This window comes from Ciconia boyciana, chromosome 2 (genome assembly GCF_034638445.1).
Source record: "Ciconia boyciana chromosome 2, ASM3463844v1, whole genome shotgun sequence".
Lineage (NCBI taxonomy): Eukaryota > Metazoa > Chordata > Aves > Ciconiiformes > Ciconiidae > Ciconia > Ciconia boyciana.
The window spans coordinates 136,034,787-136,049,454 of record NC_132935.1 but is presented as its reverse complement, the minus strand read 5'-3'; the positions used below and the strand labels follow the sequence as shown (position 1 = coordinate 136,049,454).

Sequence of the window (14,668 nt, the reverse complement as noted above, 5' to 3'; positions counted from 1 at the left end):
TTTTTAATGGTGTCATACAAATTATACAGCATTTCTTCTAATGCATTCCTTATCTGTGCATTCCTTGTGAGAAATTCAAGAATGGTTGAGGAAGTTCATGTTTTCCATAAATACAACAGTACTGTACATCCAATAAAATACATTTTATCATATTATTAGCCAAATAAGGTCTTATTACCTTAGTCAACATATTCAGCTAATTTTTGTCACAGTGCAATAACTGGTAATGTTTAACAACCTGTACTCATTTATTAAGATTTTGTTTTCTTCTTGACAGATTTTTTTCAAGTACTTCAAAGTTTGTATAAAGTCCGCATAATTCTACCAAAGATCCATACTAAGTATATGATCCAGACCACAATTATGATGGATTCTATAACACATAAAGTCCAGTCTAAGCAATTTAAACATTCCAAAGCAAATCATGTGGCCAGTATGCTACCAATAGTTTTCAATCTTTTCAGAAATATTTTAAAGTACACTTACAGCTTTAAATTTTGGCATTCATTCAACATAAGAAAACAATAAGATGAGCTACCAGCACTTTCTTGTTCTACTAGTACTTGTTTCTAACTAGTGCTATACTGCAAATCTAGGTGGCAAAAATTAAACAGAACATTTGCTATAAAAATTAATGAATCACGAAAACAATCATTTTTGCCTCTAAAATTAACAAGACTATTTATTTTACTTTGACTGCATAGTATTATCTTGCATTAAAAAGTAACAAAACACATCTTACAGTCCGCAAGCTATCTTTCATACCCTAATTACTGATTTACATTGCAAAAAGCTATCAGTGAGAGTGCAATGTGCCACAAAGGATTTTGCATATTAGAGTAAGACAATATAAAGAGGAGTTAACATTTGTATTCAGTGGAGTAGAAATCTTGAAGCTACTGCCACAGGAGTTACAATTACAGTTAAGAAGTTATATTTTACCTCCAGAAAGTCTACATAATTACAAAATCATCAATATCATGATGTGACAGCTACTGATCCACTGCATATCATTAAACACATGATTTGCATCATATTATGAAGAAAGAAGAAAACAAATCTTAAGGTGTTGTAGGAGGACTCTTGCACAATTTAATCAACCAAATGCAAAACTGCAATGTTTAATTAATAACTCTTTCCCACACACACAGTCCTGAGCAACCAAAACCACAGGCACTATAGTTTGTGGTCATGCAGTTCCCTAAGCAACTCTGCACCTGCTTATCAAATGTCTTTGCCTTCTGAATTCGCTCAGCTGCTTCTCTCAGAACTGCTTGTGTCCCCTCCTTGCAGGAAACTTTGCACCTGAGCTTCTTTCTCTTACAGCCCATTAGACTCAAAATGTCAAGTCACCCCTTTATATGAGCTTCATCTAAGACCTTCTCTGTTATCAAGGGCCTTGTAAAATGGATCGTTATACCTTACCATGTGAGTTTGGCTCAAATAGTGACACTAATACACATACGTATGAATTTGATACCTCATGAATTCTCTCCTACATGCTCCAATGCTCCTCAAGGCAGTTTTAGTTCTATCTGTACCACAACCCCCTTACCTTCTTGGAAACAGGAAGATAAACACAGAACCAGTTGAGCAAACTATTACAGCATATGAAACAGGCCAAGTTGGCTTTCAGATGCTTCACCTAACCTGCAGGGTTGGTGTTGTCCTTGCCACAACCACCCAGATCACAAACTCAGCCAAAATGCAGCTGGGGGCATTTCTGGAAGAAACTCAGATTTATTCTCAGTACAATATTTGGTGAAAAAGGGAAAAGACTCAGGAAGGTGTGCATGCCTAATCCTTAGTCAGAGAGCTATGGCTAACAATCTCTTCCAGATCTTGCCATGTAGAAGTCGCTAGAATGATCCAAGGCCTTTATTCAGCTCTTCACACGTGCTGGACAAGTTGAGATTTCCCTTATTTTAAGGAACTGTTCTTTAATCCTTTGATCTGCTGCAGGAAGGAGAAATCTGAGTGACTAAATAGACACATCTTTGCTAAAGGCTGCTTCATTTTCCAAAGTCACATTGTTTTCTCAAATGAAGTATACAGATTTTAATTAGCCTCAAATCAACAGCAGTGTCATATATGTAGTTTCTCTAAATTTAAAGGAGGTACATTTTATAGACATTACATAAAAATGACCTCAGCAACCACTTAAGTACAGGAAGCTATGCTCAAAATTTATTTCCAGGATAACCTGATCCTACCTAAAAAAAAAGTAAGGTAAAAATTACTGTATGTGTAGACCTCCAGGAGCTAAAAAATGTGGGATTGAGTCACCTTTTTAAAAAGGATTAAATACTAGTTGTATTAGGTACAGATAGCTCTGTTAGTACAACACGAAAATGCTGCAAAGAAGAAAGGGAGATTATAATTTAAGTTTCTATCTATGATTTCTGCATTTCAGTTGGTTGAGTTGCATCCTTTCTAATGAATGCAGTAAATCATCTAAATCACTTAAATTGAGTCTGGGAAATGTCAGTTTCTCCCCTTACCAGTGCTTTCCCACCACCAAATGCTACATATTGTTAGGACAAAGAGTTCAGGTATTTGCTAACAATACATGAGTTCTCCATTCAACACAGAAAATAATTAACAACTAGGCTGAGAAGGTTATAACTTTCTATGGGACCAATAATGTCATAAGCTATGGAAACATCAGTATGTTTCCATTAGTTATCCATACTACAGAGTTGAAGAAGGAGTAACGCATTATATAACTATTTTCCGTACTGCAGCAAAACTACACTTGATTTCTTCACACATTCACGAAAGTTTCAAGGCTACTGAACAGATTCTGATCTTCACAATAATGTAGCTCTTCAAATGCTGTTTTCTTCTAAAATTCCTATATAACACCCTTACAATTCATTAATACGTATTTTTACATTGACATAAGTCAGAGCCTCCTAAACTACAGAACTCATTCCATCAGTGGAGTAAAAATCATGTCAAGGTGGTAATAGGTCATTAGTTCTTGATTCTGCTTTTGCACACATGTCTGACAGGACAGCAGGAGTCCCCAAAGTATCAAGCATATAATGAAAGCAGAACCTCTGAGAACACAGGCACAGGACGACTTCAGATGACGCAGCATATAAATATGAATCAAAAATGGTCTGGTACTGATACACCTTTATAGCTGGCTAAAATCAGTCTTTGAGTATAACAAAGAGGAAAAAGATCATGTGTAAAACATTCCATGTATGGTGAAAACAGAGGAGATAATAAGAAAACATAAAAAGATAATTGCTTCCAAGAGAAAAAGAACAAAGAAAGAACACAGTGAACAGAACTGCTCCAGCAGCCGTCCCCATTCAAGTATACCACACCAGATCAGCCTATTTATCCACCCAAGTCCTCCTGCACCTTCAGTGGAGAAAGAGAGGTGGCTTTTGGTTTGCCACCCACCTTATTTTGCTAATGTAACTCAACAATCATACATAAAGCATTTTATTTTGCTGTCTAACTGGGTGAAAGAACAGCGTGTGTACGGGTGCATGTTTTCTGCTCCAGCCTTCTGATACAGTAAGACTGATTACTCAGACTCAGTGCTGCAGTTAACTCAGAGACAGGAACACACTGAGCATCATACGTAGTGTTTTCTGTCTGGGGGTATTATTTTAACTGATTGTGTATGTGCATGAGAGTCTATGAGACTGAGTAGCACCATACATCTGTGTTGGCATGTATGCTTTGTACAATCTTTGCTAAAGCTGAGAATAAAGTCATGATGTTAGACAGCTTCCAGAAACCAGCTTTTAAGAATGCCATTTTGATTCAGTCCTTTCAAAGAAATAAGCTATACTTTCAAATCTAGTTTATGTTAACTAGAGAAAGAGTCTTTGACTGTATGTGCCTTTTTTTTTTTAACTCTCAATAGCAGAACTGACAAGTTCCCCCCCCACACCTTCCTGATATTTTTTCTTGTAAGCATTTTTCTTTTTAGTTGTGTTGTTTAAAATGCAATATTGGCAATGAGATATTGCTAGAGGCTTTGGACTGATGCCTTCTGAAGCTTCCACTTTTCCCAACTTTTACTAGCAATAAAGAATTTGTTTATAGAAACATGTAATATTAATTACAAAATTACCCCAAAAACATAAATGGAATTTAATTGGTTACAAAGTAATATTTTCACATAATCAAGGGATTGTTTCGGGGATTTAAGGCATAATTTATTAGTTCTGGATAAGGCATACATTTTGATTCCTACAGGCAAATAACAAACTGATTAGTAAGTGTAATAAAGCAGTTTATTTGTCTGACAATTGGCAGCTAGAAGTGCAATAACTTACTTGATCAATTACCATTTTAAAGAACATTAAAGCTGCTCATAATTATGCTATCTATATGGTATGCAGATGAACAACAATACAGCATTACCCCTGTTACACTAGTGATTTAATATGATGTTTCTGCCAGGTTTTGTACCTTTCTACATAATGCAAAAAGGAAGTAATTATTTTTTGTACTGAAAGATTGAAGAATTGACTCCCTTTTAGATATGCAAAGAATTTGACTATAGGAAGAACTAAAGATGATAGCTTCTCTCAATGAAATTTTTTCTGATATTCAAAACCATGCATGTCAGTTTAGAGAAACAGTCTTAGCTTTCCAGTCATTTAGTTCTTCAGAATTCTATAGTTGTCAAGTGAAGATAGGTACCTCTCTCTGGCAGGAAGCTTTTCCTATCTGTTACATAAAATGAAGTTCTTCTCATGTTCCTTAATTCAATTACTTTGTCAGGTAACATCAATAGCTAACAGCTTCTGGAGTCCAGTTCTCTGATGGCCTAGCCTCACTGAATTCAGTGGATCTAAGCCAACATAGGAAGCCACCACAGAGCCAATAAATACCACACACATTTCAGACAGGCATTATACAATGGAAAAGACTATGACAAATGGATAAGATCACCCTTCTGAGATCAAATGATACTTCAGTGATCTAGGTAAGGAAATATTTACCAGTCGGAAGTTCAGATGAACTAGAGTACACTGCCTTGAGAAGGTCAATGGAGATTGCCTTTGATCCCTACTGTTTTACTGAAAATGTGTTACACCCAATTAAAAAGAAAACCAGGAAAAAATATTACATTAAAATCACACAAGTTTCAAGAAAAAGTGAACAACTTAAAAAACTTAAACACAAAGACGAATGAGATATGATATACCATAACATGCAAAGACACCTAAACACAAGCACATTCAGAAAACAGTTATTCTCATTTCAACTCAACATCAGTACAATTAACCCCATTCTTCTACTACTCTCAAAGAATCACATTTAAAACAGATTTACAAAGGGGACCTATTTTAAAGTCTTTGGCAGAGAATCAATTCTGGAATGCTATTTTGTGCTATATGAGAAAGGTCAAAAACCTTACTAAAATTCTAACAGAATTTAAGTTTTAATGACTGGAAACTTATATTCTGTATCACTGAAAACTATAAAGCAGAGTTTCTATTTTATTGCCATTTCTCATTAAGCCAATCTACAAAAGTACGGGCCTACTAGTAAGAAGTTCAATATATTTAGATTTCTAACATAATGTTCTGAGAGACCTTACATAATTTAATTTTCATAATAAATATTTTAAGAAGTTGTACATTCCCCTTCTACACTATGAGCTTTCAAAAAAAGGTGGAAGAGCGCTAAGGAAATACCACAATTCAATCTTTAGACTCTTTATTCCACTGTCAAAGTTGCGAATCATCTGTCAATTAGCTTATCTTTTACCTTATTTCCTGAAAAAGACAAGCAGTAGTAGATTTTCCTAGCTTTCTAATACCCAAACAATGTGCTGTCACTAATGATTTCCACCTCAAATCATCTCCTTGAAGTAGGGAAGCATTCTACTATCTTATTAATGGAGAAGTGAAGTACAAGGTAAAGATAGCAAATTGTACAAACAAGCCTGTGGCTACGTTGTGATTTCTTACACCTCTATCTTAGCCAGACAGTTTATCCACCAGTTCCTCTTGTTGCTAGTGCATGGCTTTAATAACTCTACCATTCTACTTGCATAACACAACTTCTACCAACTCTTCCCCTTCACGTTGCAAACATTTACTTTCTCAGAAATCTTTCCAGTTCCTGTGAATATTCCCAGTCCTCAGATGCAGTGATGACCAGGAGTATCTCCAACCTATGGTTGGAGGCTTCCTGCTTCCCCTTTTTCCCAGCAGTTTGCAATGCTTACAGATTCTAGAAAAATTTAGCATTAACACAGAGATAGCTCTCTTGCCACTTATTCAGGATTTGCATATAAGTTTGAAATTAAAAAACATGAAGTTTGCGAGTCAACCAATGCAGTACTCTCTTTGGCTATTATTAGTAATCACTAACTGAACTACTCCAGCATTAGGTGAAAATTCTGCATGGAAAAAAAGGTAAACTATCTTTACGTAATCTACCTCTCAACTAACAAATTGCTGATGAATTCTATCTCTTACTGATAGTCTCTATGGCAATAATTATTCCCTGTAGCAAATAGAGCCTGTGGCATTTAAAAATGTCTCCCTCCCCCATCTGACCTCTCTGCATAATAGGGATTCTGAATCTGTTCTACTTAAAAATCAACATAATACATTAATACAATTGCTAGAAAAATCCTTATTTATCAATCATTATTTTACACTGTACAGTATAAAGAACACTGCAGAGTTGCATTGCTGTTATAGTACATACCCCGTGTTCTTTAGCAGCCATAACCACTTTTGAAAGAATATCTTCTTCAACAAATGGCCTCACAGCATCATGGATAATCACTACTTCTGGTTTCTGGAGCAGATGGTTGGAAAATTCATTCTCTGCAAATACTTTGAGTCCATTGAAAATTGACCGGTGACGAGTTATTCCACCTTTTACTATCATTACTCTTCTGTGGTCATATTTTTCAATGATAGACTTCATTATTTCAATATTTTCAGGAGAGACCACCACAATAATGTTGGATATCCAACTTATCCTAGAAGAAACAGTACAAAAACAGAGAAAGTAGACATAAATGACTAAATAAAAGTACAGATATCTCCATGAAACAAAGAAATTAATATCAAAGGAATTCAAGATGGCTAAATAAAACATCTCTCAATATACTCAAGTCCGTGGTTTTGTGTATGTATTAGCACTTCACCCCTAAAGGGAGAGCTACATGAGAGGATCTCTACCAATACATGGATGTCAATCAAAGTAACTGGAATTCTGGGAAGGGACTTGCTTCCAACAACCAGTCTGTGGGGGGGGCACCTTCTGATAACCTCCAAAAAGCCTTCAAAACATTTCTTACTCCAGCCTCATACCTAGCTTCAAATGTAACTTCTAAATCAATCAGCTACAGTCTGTTATTTTAGCTTTCTCTAAATTCAGTCTCCAATAAATTGGTAAATCCTGGGACCTGGAATAGTCCATGTTCTACTGTGCAGTACACTGTGTACAAGTGAATAAGAGGATCAAGAAAAACTCTGAAACAAAGATCACTATCAAGACAGGCATAAGCAGTAATCGATGGATTGCTAATGAATCAAAACTGTCACTTGAATATTGACAGAAGACATTATACTGGTAGTTTGCAAAAAAAATAAAATGCATATATACACACACACAAAGGTTTCTGCTTTAGGAAGCCGGCAAAATGCAAAAATTTAGCTAAGCCAAGTAAAATTACCATCATATGAAAAGCATATTTTTAGAGAACTTCAAGCTGCTACTGTTTGTATCAGCCTAGCTCTACAATTGAGGGGTGGTGTGGGGGGTGAATGACCCACAAGATTAAAACCAGTCATAACTGAAGTTGGGCTGAAGTAATAGTTGTGTCAAAGGACCTAGGAATACAAATTATAGTCACATGTGGCATACTGTACTTACAAATAGCATTTGAATTATGGTATTTCTGTTATGTAGAGAGCATAAAAAAGGATTTAAAATTGTTTTATTTCCTTTCTGTGTCTCCACAGATGACAGGAGGGTATTTTAGCATGACAGACAAGAAACTCATCAGAGGAGCAATGATTACAAAAACAATTTACTATTTACTATAGTAAAATTACTCATGTGTAGCCTACACATCCAACTAGGAAGGGAGACAAGCGGGGTATAGTCTCTCAACTAAAACTAGTAAAGCTATTGAAGCTAATTTTGCAGAGACAAGACAGACTAAGATACTAAATATTTCCAGTCAGAAAAATAAGAGTAAGAAATTTACAGTTCAGAAACATACAGGCTCAAGGTATTGGCTTCTGCAATAACACATGAGAAGGCATTGCCTAGGAACTATCCTTACTCCAAAAGCAAAGTCATCTGTGATACAAACCACTCCCCTAGAATTATGTGAAACAACAGAGCATCTTCCACGTTCTGTATGGGTTTTTTTGTAATTAATAGAACTCCATGGAAAATTTTTTCAATTAATTTTAAAATAACTATTAAAAATAAAATAAATGGAAGTGCTATTAGCATTCTTCAAAAGAAAAATATTTGCCCTTATGTTCATTTTATTATTAACAAAGGCAGAAAATACAGCCAAACCAACATATTCTCAGCATTTTTTAAGTATTGAAGTTGTTCAAATGTAAAATCCAAAGTCATATGGTTTCAAGTTTCATTTTAACTTGTCACTCACCACAGGTTCATCAAAAGGTTTTCAAATCTCTCAAATGAGTCCTGGCGTAATCTTACATTTCACCACAAAACTTAGCACCTCTGCATGACTTCAACTCAGAACTAGGGCAAACTAATTGGATTCATCTTGGTTCTTCTTTTGAATATTGAGAGTCAGTCATTTAAATAAAGCAAAATTCAAGAAAAGCTATTTCACACTGAATGAGAATAAGAGCTCTGCACTTCTATTTGCAGAAAGACTATAGCCTTACACAGTTCCCAGACACAGTGGACAGTCCGTACATTCACTAGTGACTGTGTAAGAAGAGCACTGACATTTCCCATTCTAGAGTCAAATGAAACAGATTATGAGGCAACTGGGTAGTACACAGCATCTTCTGAGAAGAAGGGAAGAGAACAGAAGTACTGTCCAGCCTATGATAAATCTCTGCACAGGAGGAGTGGAATGGCTCAAGGCCTCCAGTGGTAAAATACACCGAAAAGTGACAGGATGCGGTCACAGCTCCACCCTGTGTCTGGATAAACACATTCATAAACTTGAGTATGTCCTCAAACTCATTGTGGACTAATGTTCTATAATTAGAGCTGGGATTTAGAGATGCAACCTATTCATATAAGAGTATAAAGGTATCCTCTAGATTTATTAGGTACAAGAACAGCTTAGGCTTTGAAGCCTAACATGTCTCACCAAAACTCATGAAAAGTTCTAATTCAGTAAAGTATGCTACAAATTTTCACAAATGAGAACTGTGCACCACACTCTTTTAAAGATCTGCTTACAGAAATGTTGCAAAGTATTTTAATGAAGTAGAAAAATATCAATATACACTCTTTCTGTCAGTAAATGGATCTTTATTTTCCTCCCTCAACTTGTCACACCTTTTTCTTCAGAAAGATTTCACACTAAAATAATAAGCAGTTCAGGACCTGCTCAAAACCAGTTTAAAAATAGTAAACACCCTTTCCATTTTGTAACTGTAATACTAGATCAAGATAATGCAAGCTTCAGAAAGAATCAGCACAAGGCATGAAAAAGACCACAATACTGTACCCCAATGTGCTTTAACAAGCACCAAATACAGAACTCTAGTGCTTCCATACAACATAGGCTGTGGTTCTAAAGTGGAAAATCAGGTCCGATCAAATGAAAGAAAAGTAATGACCCCAGTTATGATCACTTTACAACTGCCTTGGGAGGACATCAGTACCAGTAGAAGGAAAACAGTGAGGCAGAAAATGACTATACGTTTGTTTTCTGTGACCGTCCTTCTTGTCATCACCTACAGATAGGTCAGCTGCCTAGTAGAAAATAGTATTGTTTCACTGAATTTCAAACAAAAGTACATACACTTATATTAGCTGAGCTAGAACTCAAAGTCAAGGAGCTCATTAACTCAGCAACAGATCAAGCTACTACATGACTTCACATCACAGACTGCAGAGGAAATGAAATAACCGATGTGTTATGCTCTGAGACTGTATCACTTAAACGGCATGCTCAGGTACAAACGTGACTGAGGTTTAACCCTCTATCAGTTCACTCACATATCATATGTGTTTTAATGAAGTTAATGTGTTTTAATACTCACATATCATCAGTTCACAGTGCTGAACCTGAAATCTGACATAGACTTAAATACTCACACCCAGTTTCCTGCAACTCTTACTCAGACCAGTAACAACCTATGTAGCATACAGCCTAATGAAATCAGCAGTTGTATCAGCAAAACAAGGCCAGAACCAGGCAGTCACTGCTGAGATGGCTTTAGTAGTGTAAGATATGATCTTTCACTGCCACCAAAACTCTTCAGACGTACAAGATAAATCATTATATTACTTTTACTGGTCTTACTATTCAAGCACCAAATAAGAAAAAGAACTGTCGAGAACAGAACACATTTGCAGAATGCAAGCATAACTTCCTTTTGCTCCATAACAGCTTTGTTATGACTTTATTGATATATTAAAAAAATATATGAATACATATGTATCTTTTACAGTACAAAAATGGAAGCAGGGAGCTTTTAAGTCTGAAAAGTTTCACAGGAAGTTTTGAGCATCCCATGTACAGAAGCCATCCATTCTTTCCTGAAAGAAAATGTTCCTTATTAGTCAGACAAGATAGCAAAGATACCTTCATAAAGTTAAAACAATTGGATTGTTGGCTATGATTATTTTTAGCTCATAAGCAATTTCAAGAATAAGCTAATGATAACTGGACAAAAAGAACTATCACAATAGATACATTTAACAAAACTGTAATTGTGTGACCTGTACAGCCACTGAACACGCATCAGCCAACGGGGAAAAATACTTGGCAAATAAAACTACACAAGACACTTCCGAAGAGGCAATTCTTTGGAAGCTTCCCAGGTGATGTTTTTTTGATATCAGGCCACCTGTTTTAAGAGACTACATTACAGTAAACAAAGTAAACAAAGCTGTCTGAAACCTTTATGGCAAATTTTTATTCTGCCCATAAACATATTAACTCTGTTTTCTTCTTTCATAACTTCTCACTGTACTTTCAACAACTGGTGAAACATGAGCACAGCAAGAATAGCAGCAGCTTATTTGTCCCACAATGATTGTAAAATCAACCTTTTACCTTAGTCTGTTTTCCCCTCTATAGCTTTAGTAAAATGTGTGCACAAGTGCACACAGAGCTGAGATTCCTCCCTGTCTCAGAAAAGAAATTGGGAAGGTTCTACTCTAAACAAACATACACAAAAAAAATTTAAAATTAAGGAAGAACCCTACTAGTTTGTACAGAAGCAAAAAGGAGGAATGCAATTCTTGTTCTGTTGAACTTGAAGCAAAAGCTTTGTATAGTTCAGCAAAAGCAGAAACAAATCCAATGGGAAAAACAGACATTTAAGTTCTCTAATACACTTTAATTTTACCTCCAAGGTAAGACCTGACGTTCCTATCAGCACCACTGATAAATAAAATAATCCAATAAAAAACAATCATTTCTCCTCACCCTACTTTTTCTCACCTCCTCTTCCTAAGGGCATCATCTTTGATTATTATTGGCAGGCCAACATTCTACATGCTGTCATCCTATGCAACAGGATGCACTGCTTATTCATTCATGTCTGCTCTTGTCTTGTCTGCCAGTTTTTCCACGTCAATATTTAAGATTCTCACTGCTTTCAGCTGAACAGTGTAAAAATCTTTTTCTCCTGATTTTTAAAAAGCACATGCAAAGAAGGTGCTAATTCTTGATTTGCTCATGTATTTTTGTCTATATGTTGCTACGTTTTTTCCAGATTAAAAAAAGCTCAAAATAGCTCCAGTAGCTGAGATAACCAGTTCAATACAAGTTATTACAGCCTAATGAGTCAATGATTCATTCAATTACAGCAGGTAAGCAATAGACATCAGGAGATAGTATCAAGCTAAACACAGAAAATCTGCCACTTCTGGGTGATAGATTACGTGACAAACTGCAGTTCCTCAATATTAAATTTTTGCGCGTACATTCGCGCAAAGTAAGAACAAGGTACCTCCTTTGCAGTTTCAGAGTCAGAAGTGTTGAGATGAAAATGAAAGCCATTCCAAGCTTTAGATCACATCTGTTCCCAACTCCCCATACACATACATACCAGCCAATACTCCAATTCAGTGCAGAGATGGCAGAAAGCTCTGCCTGTGAGAGCACTGGCACCAGTTATTGCACTCCTAAAGTTAAGCAAAAGTACTAGGTTGGTACTCTCACAATCAACTTGGGATCATGCGCCTGGTGGGACTGTACAATTAGAATTCAACCTTCTAATTTTTTGCAGCTTTAGGACACAAGTACAATACTGTTGCTCAAAGAACTGTTATTTTCCCAGAGCTTACTGGCAGCAAAAATGAAAGATTTCTTTAAAAAAAATGAATAATGTTTTATTTTCCTATGAATATCATTTCCTTCCCAAACCTCAGTCTGTTCTCTTTTCCAGGTCTCCAATACACTGAGTAAGGATATTATTCTTCTCTGTAGATTCCCATGACATTTTGGCAGAAATTACAGCTGTGACAAGCTTTGGATTGGAGGTTTTGCTTACTGATGTGTTTAGCTTTGTGACTGGCTCCTGTTGAAAATTAAATAAAGAAAACAAGCAATATTTCTTTCATAAAGTAACAAGTGACCTGAGGGAAGCCTCTCTGGGTGGGAATGGAAAAAGAGTCCCAGTTTTGATGTTGTACAAGTTTCCATGAGTTAAGAACTTTGGGAGATGTTGGCAATTCCATTTCTTTTCACCACCCTCCACTCCTCTCCATTTATTCTAAAATCTAAAGGTCTGTTTTTCTACAAGTTACTGCAAAACATCTAGAATACATCTGACACTCCACTTCTACCTGCAGTGTTTCAAGTGACACTAGATACAAGACTTACATTATGTTAACATTTGACAATAATATATTAACTGTCAGTCACATGCCTAGAACTCAACAGTCTTATGAAAAGGAAAAACCTGACTGCTGAGATATCCCATTACTTAAATTCTTTGCTCCAATGTAAACAAATGTTACGCACACAGCCTCACACTATGTGAGCTATCAGCTTCGAGCCTGGTAACTGTATCTTAATCAAAGCCAAGAGGGCATTTAAGCTTCCTGCTGAGGCAGGGTGTTCCACCATGGACTAATAGACCACTGAGTTCATCCCACTATGAAGAGCGGATCTTTTTTGGAGGCCTCTGGACACGATTGAGACCATCTCCAATGGCTATGGCAGAACAGATCTTTTTTCAGGGCCTCTGGATAGCGATAGTATTATGACTGTCTCCAACAGCTCTAGTAGCCTTGTAGCTCACCAAACCAGCCACTGCAGCAACAGAAACCCTCGAGCCTCAAGGCTGAGGGCCTCGAACAGATCTCCAGCAGCAATGGAAAGCAACACAGCTTCAAGGCATCGGCAGCGCCGGGGAGACAGGAGAGCCGCCCGGGATGGCGGTGACAGAGCCAGGCTGGGCCGGGGGAGAGTGCCCAGCTCTCGCCTGGTACCTCTCCTCAGGTGAGCCTGCCCAGTCACAGCTCAGAGCACCGCCGGTCTGCACCAGGCCTACCTGCTCCTAGCCACTCTGTCACTTATTACACATTTTGACTGGGCGGGGAGGGAAGGAGATCCCACCGAAACGCAAAACCAAACTCTCCGAGGGGCGGCCGCGCCGGGGGCGCCCGGAGCCTGAGGCGAGGGCGGGGGGCGGCTGCCAGCGGCTTTCAGGGGACTGGGGCACGGCGACGGCCATCAAGAGCCGGCGGCCGGGGAGCGGAGGGGAAGGCCCGCAGGGCGCGGAAGGGAAGCCGAGCGGCGCCTGCCTCGTTACCTCTCCATCGCCCGCACCGTGTAGCTGACGAGCGGCCTCCCTTGCACGGCGCAGAACTGCTTGGGGGTGGCGCCACCCAGGCGCTCCCCGCTCCCGCCCGCCGGCAGCACAGCCGCCACCGGCGTAACGGCGGGCCTGGCGTCGCGGCTCCCGCTGCTGGGCTCCATCTGTGCGGGGCGCCGCGGCTGCTCCGCTCCTCGCCCTCCCCGCCCCCCAGCAGTAGGAATGCGGCCGGGACGGCGCAACCGCCCGCCCGCGTGTTTTATTTGCCCGCGACGTCCGCAATCCAAAGAATCCAGCGCCCGCCCGCTCGCCTGCCCCCAGCGGGGACCGGGCCCTACTCCTCGCCCACCCCGCGCTACACGAGGCCCCACAGAGGCGTGCGGACCCAGGCGCGGCCGGGCAGCCCCGCGGCATACGCCTAGGCCCCGGAGGGATCGGGAGGGGAGGGCAGGGGACGCCCATGCGCCCAGGGCACCCCGGCAGGGAGACAGCAGGCACACAGTAGCACAAGCAGGCTGCAGCAGCCATTGGCCCTTTAAATGCCTGGTGCGCGGGTGATTCCCCAGAGCGCATGCGCGGCCGGGCCGGGCTGGTCCCACCTGCGCCGAGCTGGGGTGGGTGGCGCCGGCCGCGGGCAGCGCGCGAGGCTGAGGGGCCGTTAGGCGCTGCGGCCGCGCGGGGCGGGGCGGGGCGCCCGGCCGTGCTGCGGGTGGGCG

At 39.2% G+C, this 14,668-nt stretch overlaps 1 protein-coding gene across 1 annotated transcript in view; it reads right to left on the bottom strand.

Moving 5' to 3' along the window:
* The window catches only part of CRPPA (CDP-L-ribitol pyrophosphorylase A), a 124,985-nt gene extending 110,527 nt beyond the window's left edge, over nucleotides 1-14,458 (bottom strand). Inside the window, exons 1-2 of the mRNA XM_072854202.1 lie at nucleotides 13,950-14,458; nucleotides 6,700-6,979 (exon numbers count right to left, since the gene is read on the bottom strand). Of these exons, the coding sequence (XP_072710303.1) occupies nucleotides 6,700-6,979; nucleotides 13,950-14,116 (447 nt within the window). The 5' untranslated portion in view covers nucleotides 14,117-14,458. The remainder of the gene's footprint in view (nucleotides 1-6,699; nucleotides 6,980-13,949) is intronic.
* Nucleotides 14,459-14,668: the final 210 nt, after the last annotated feature.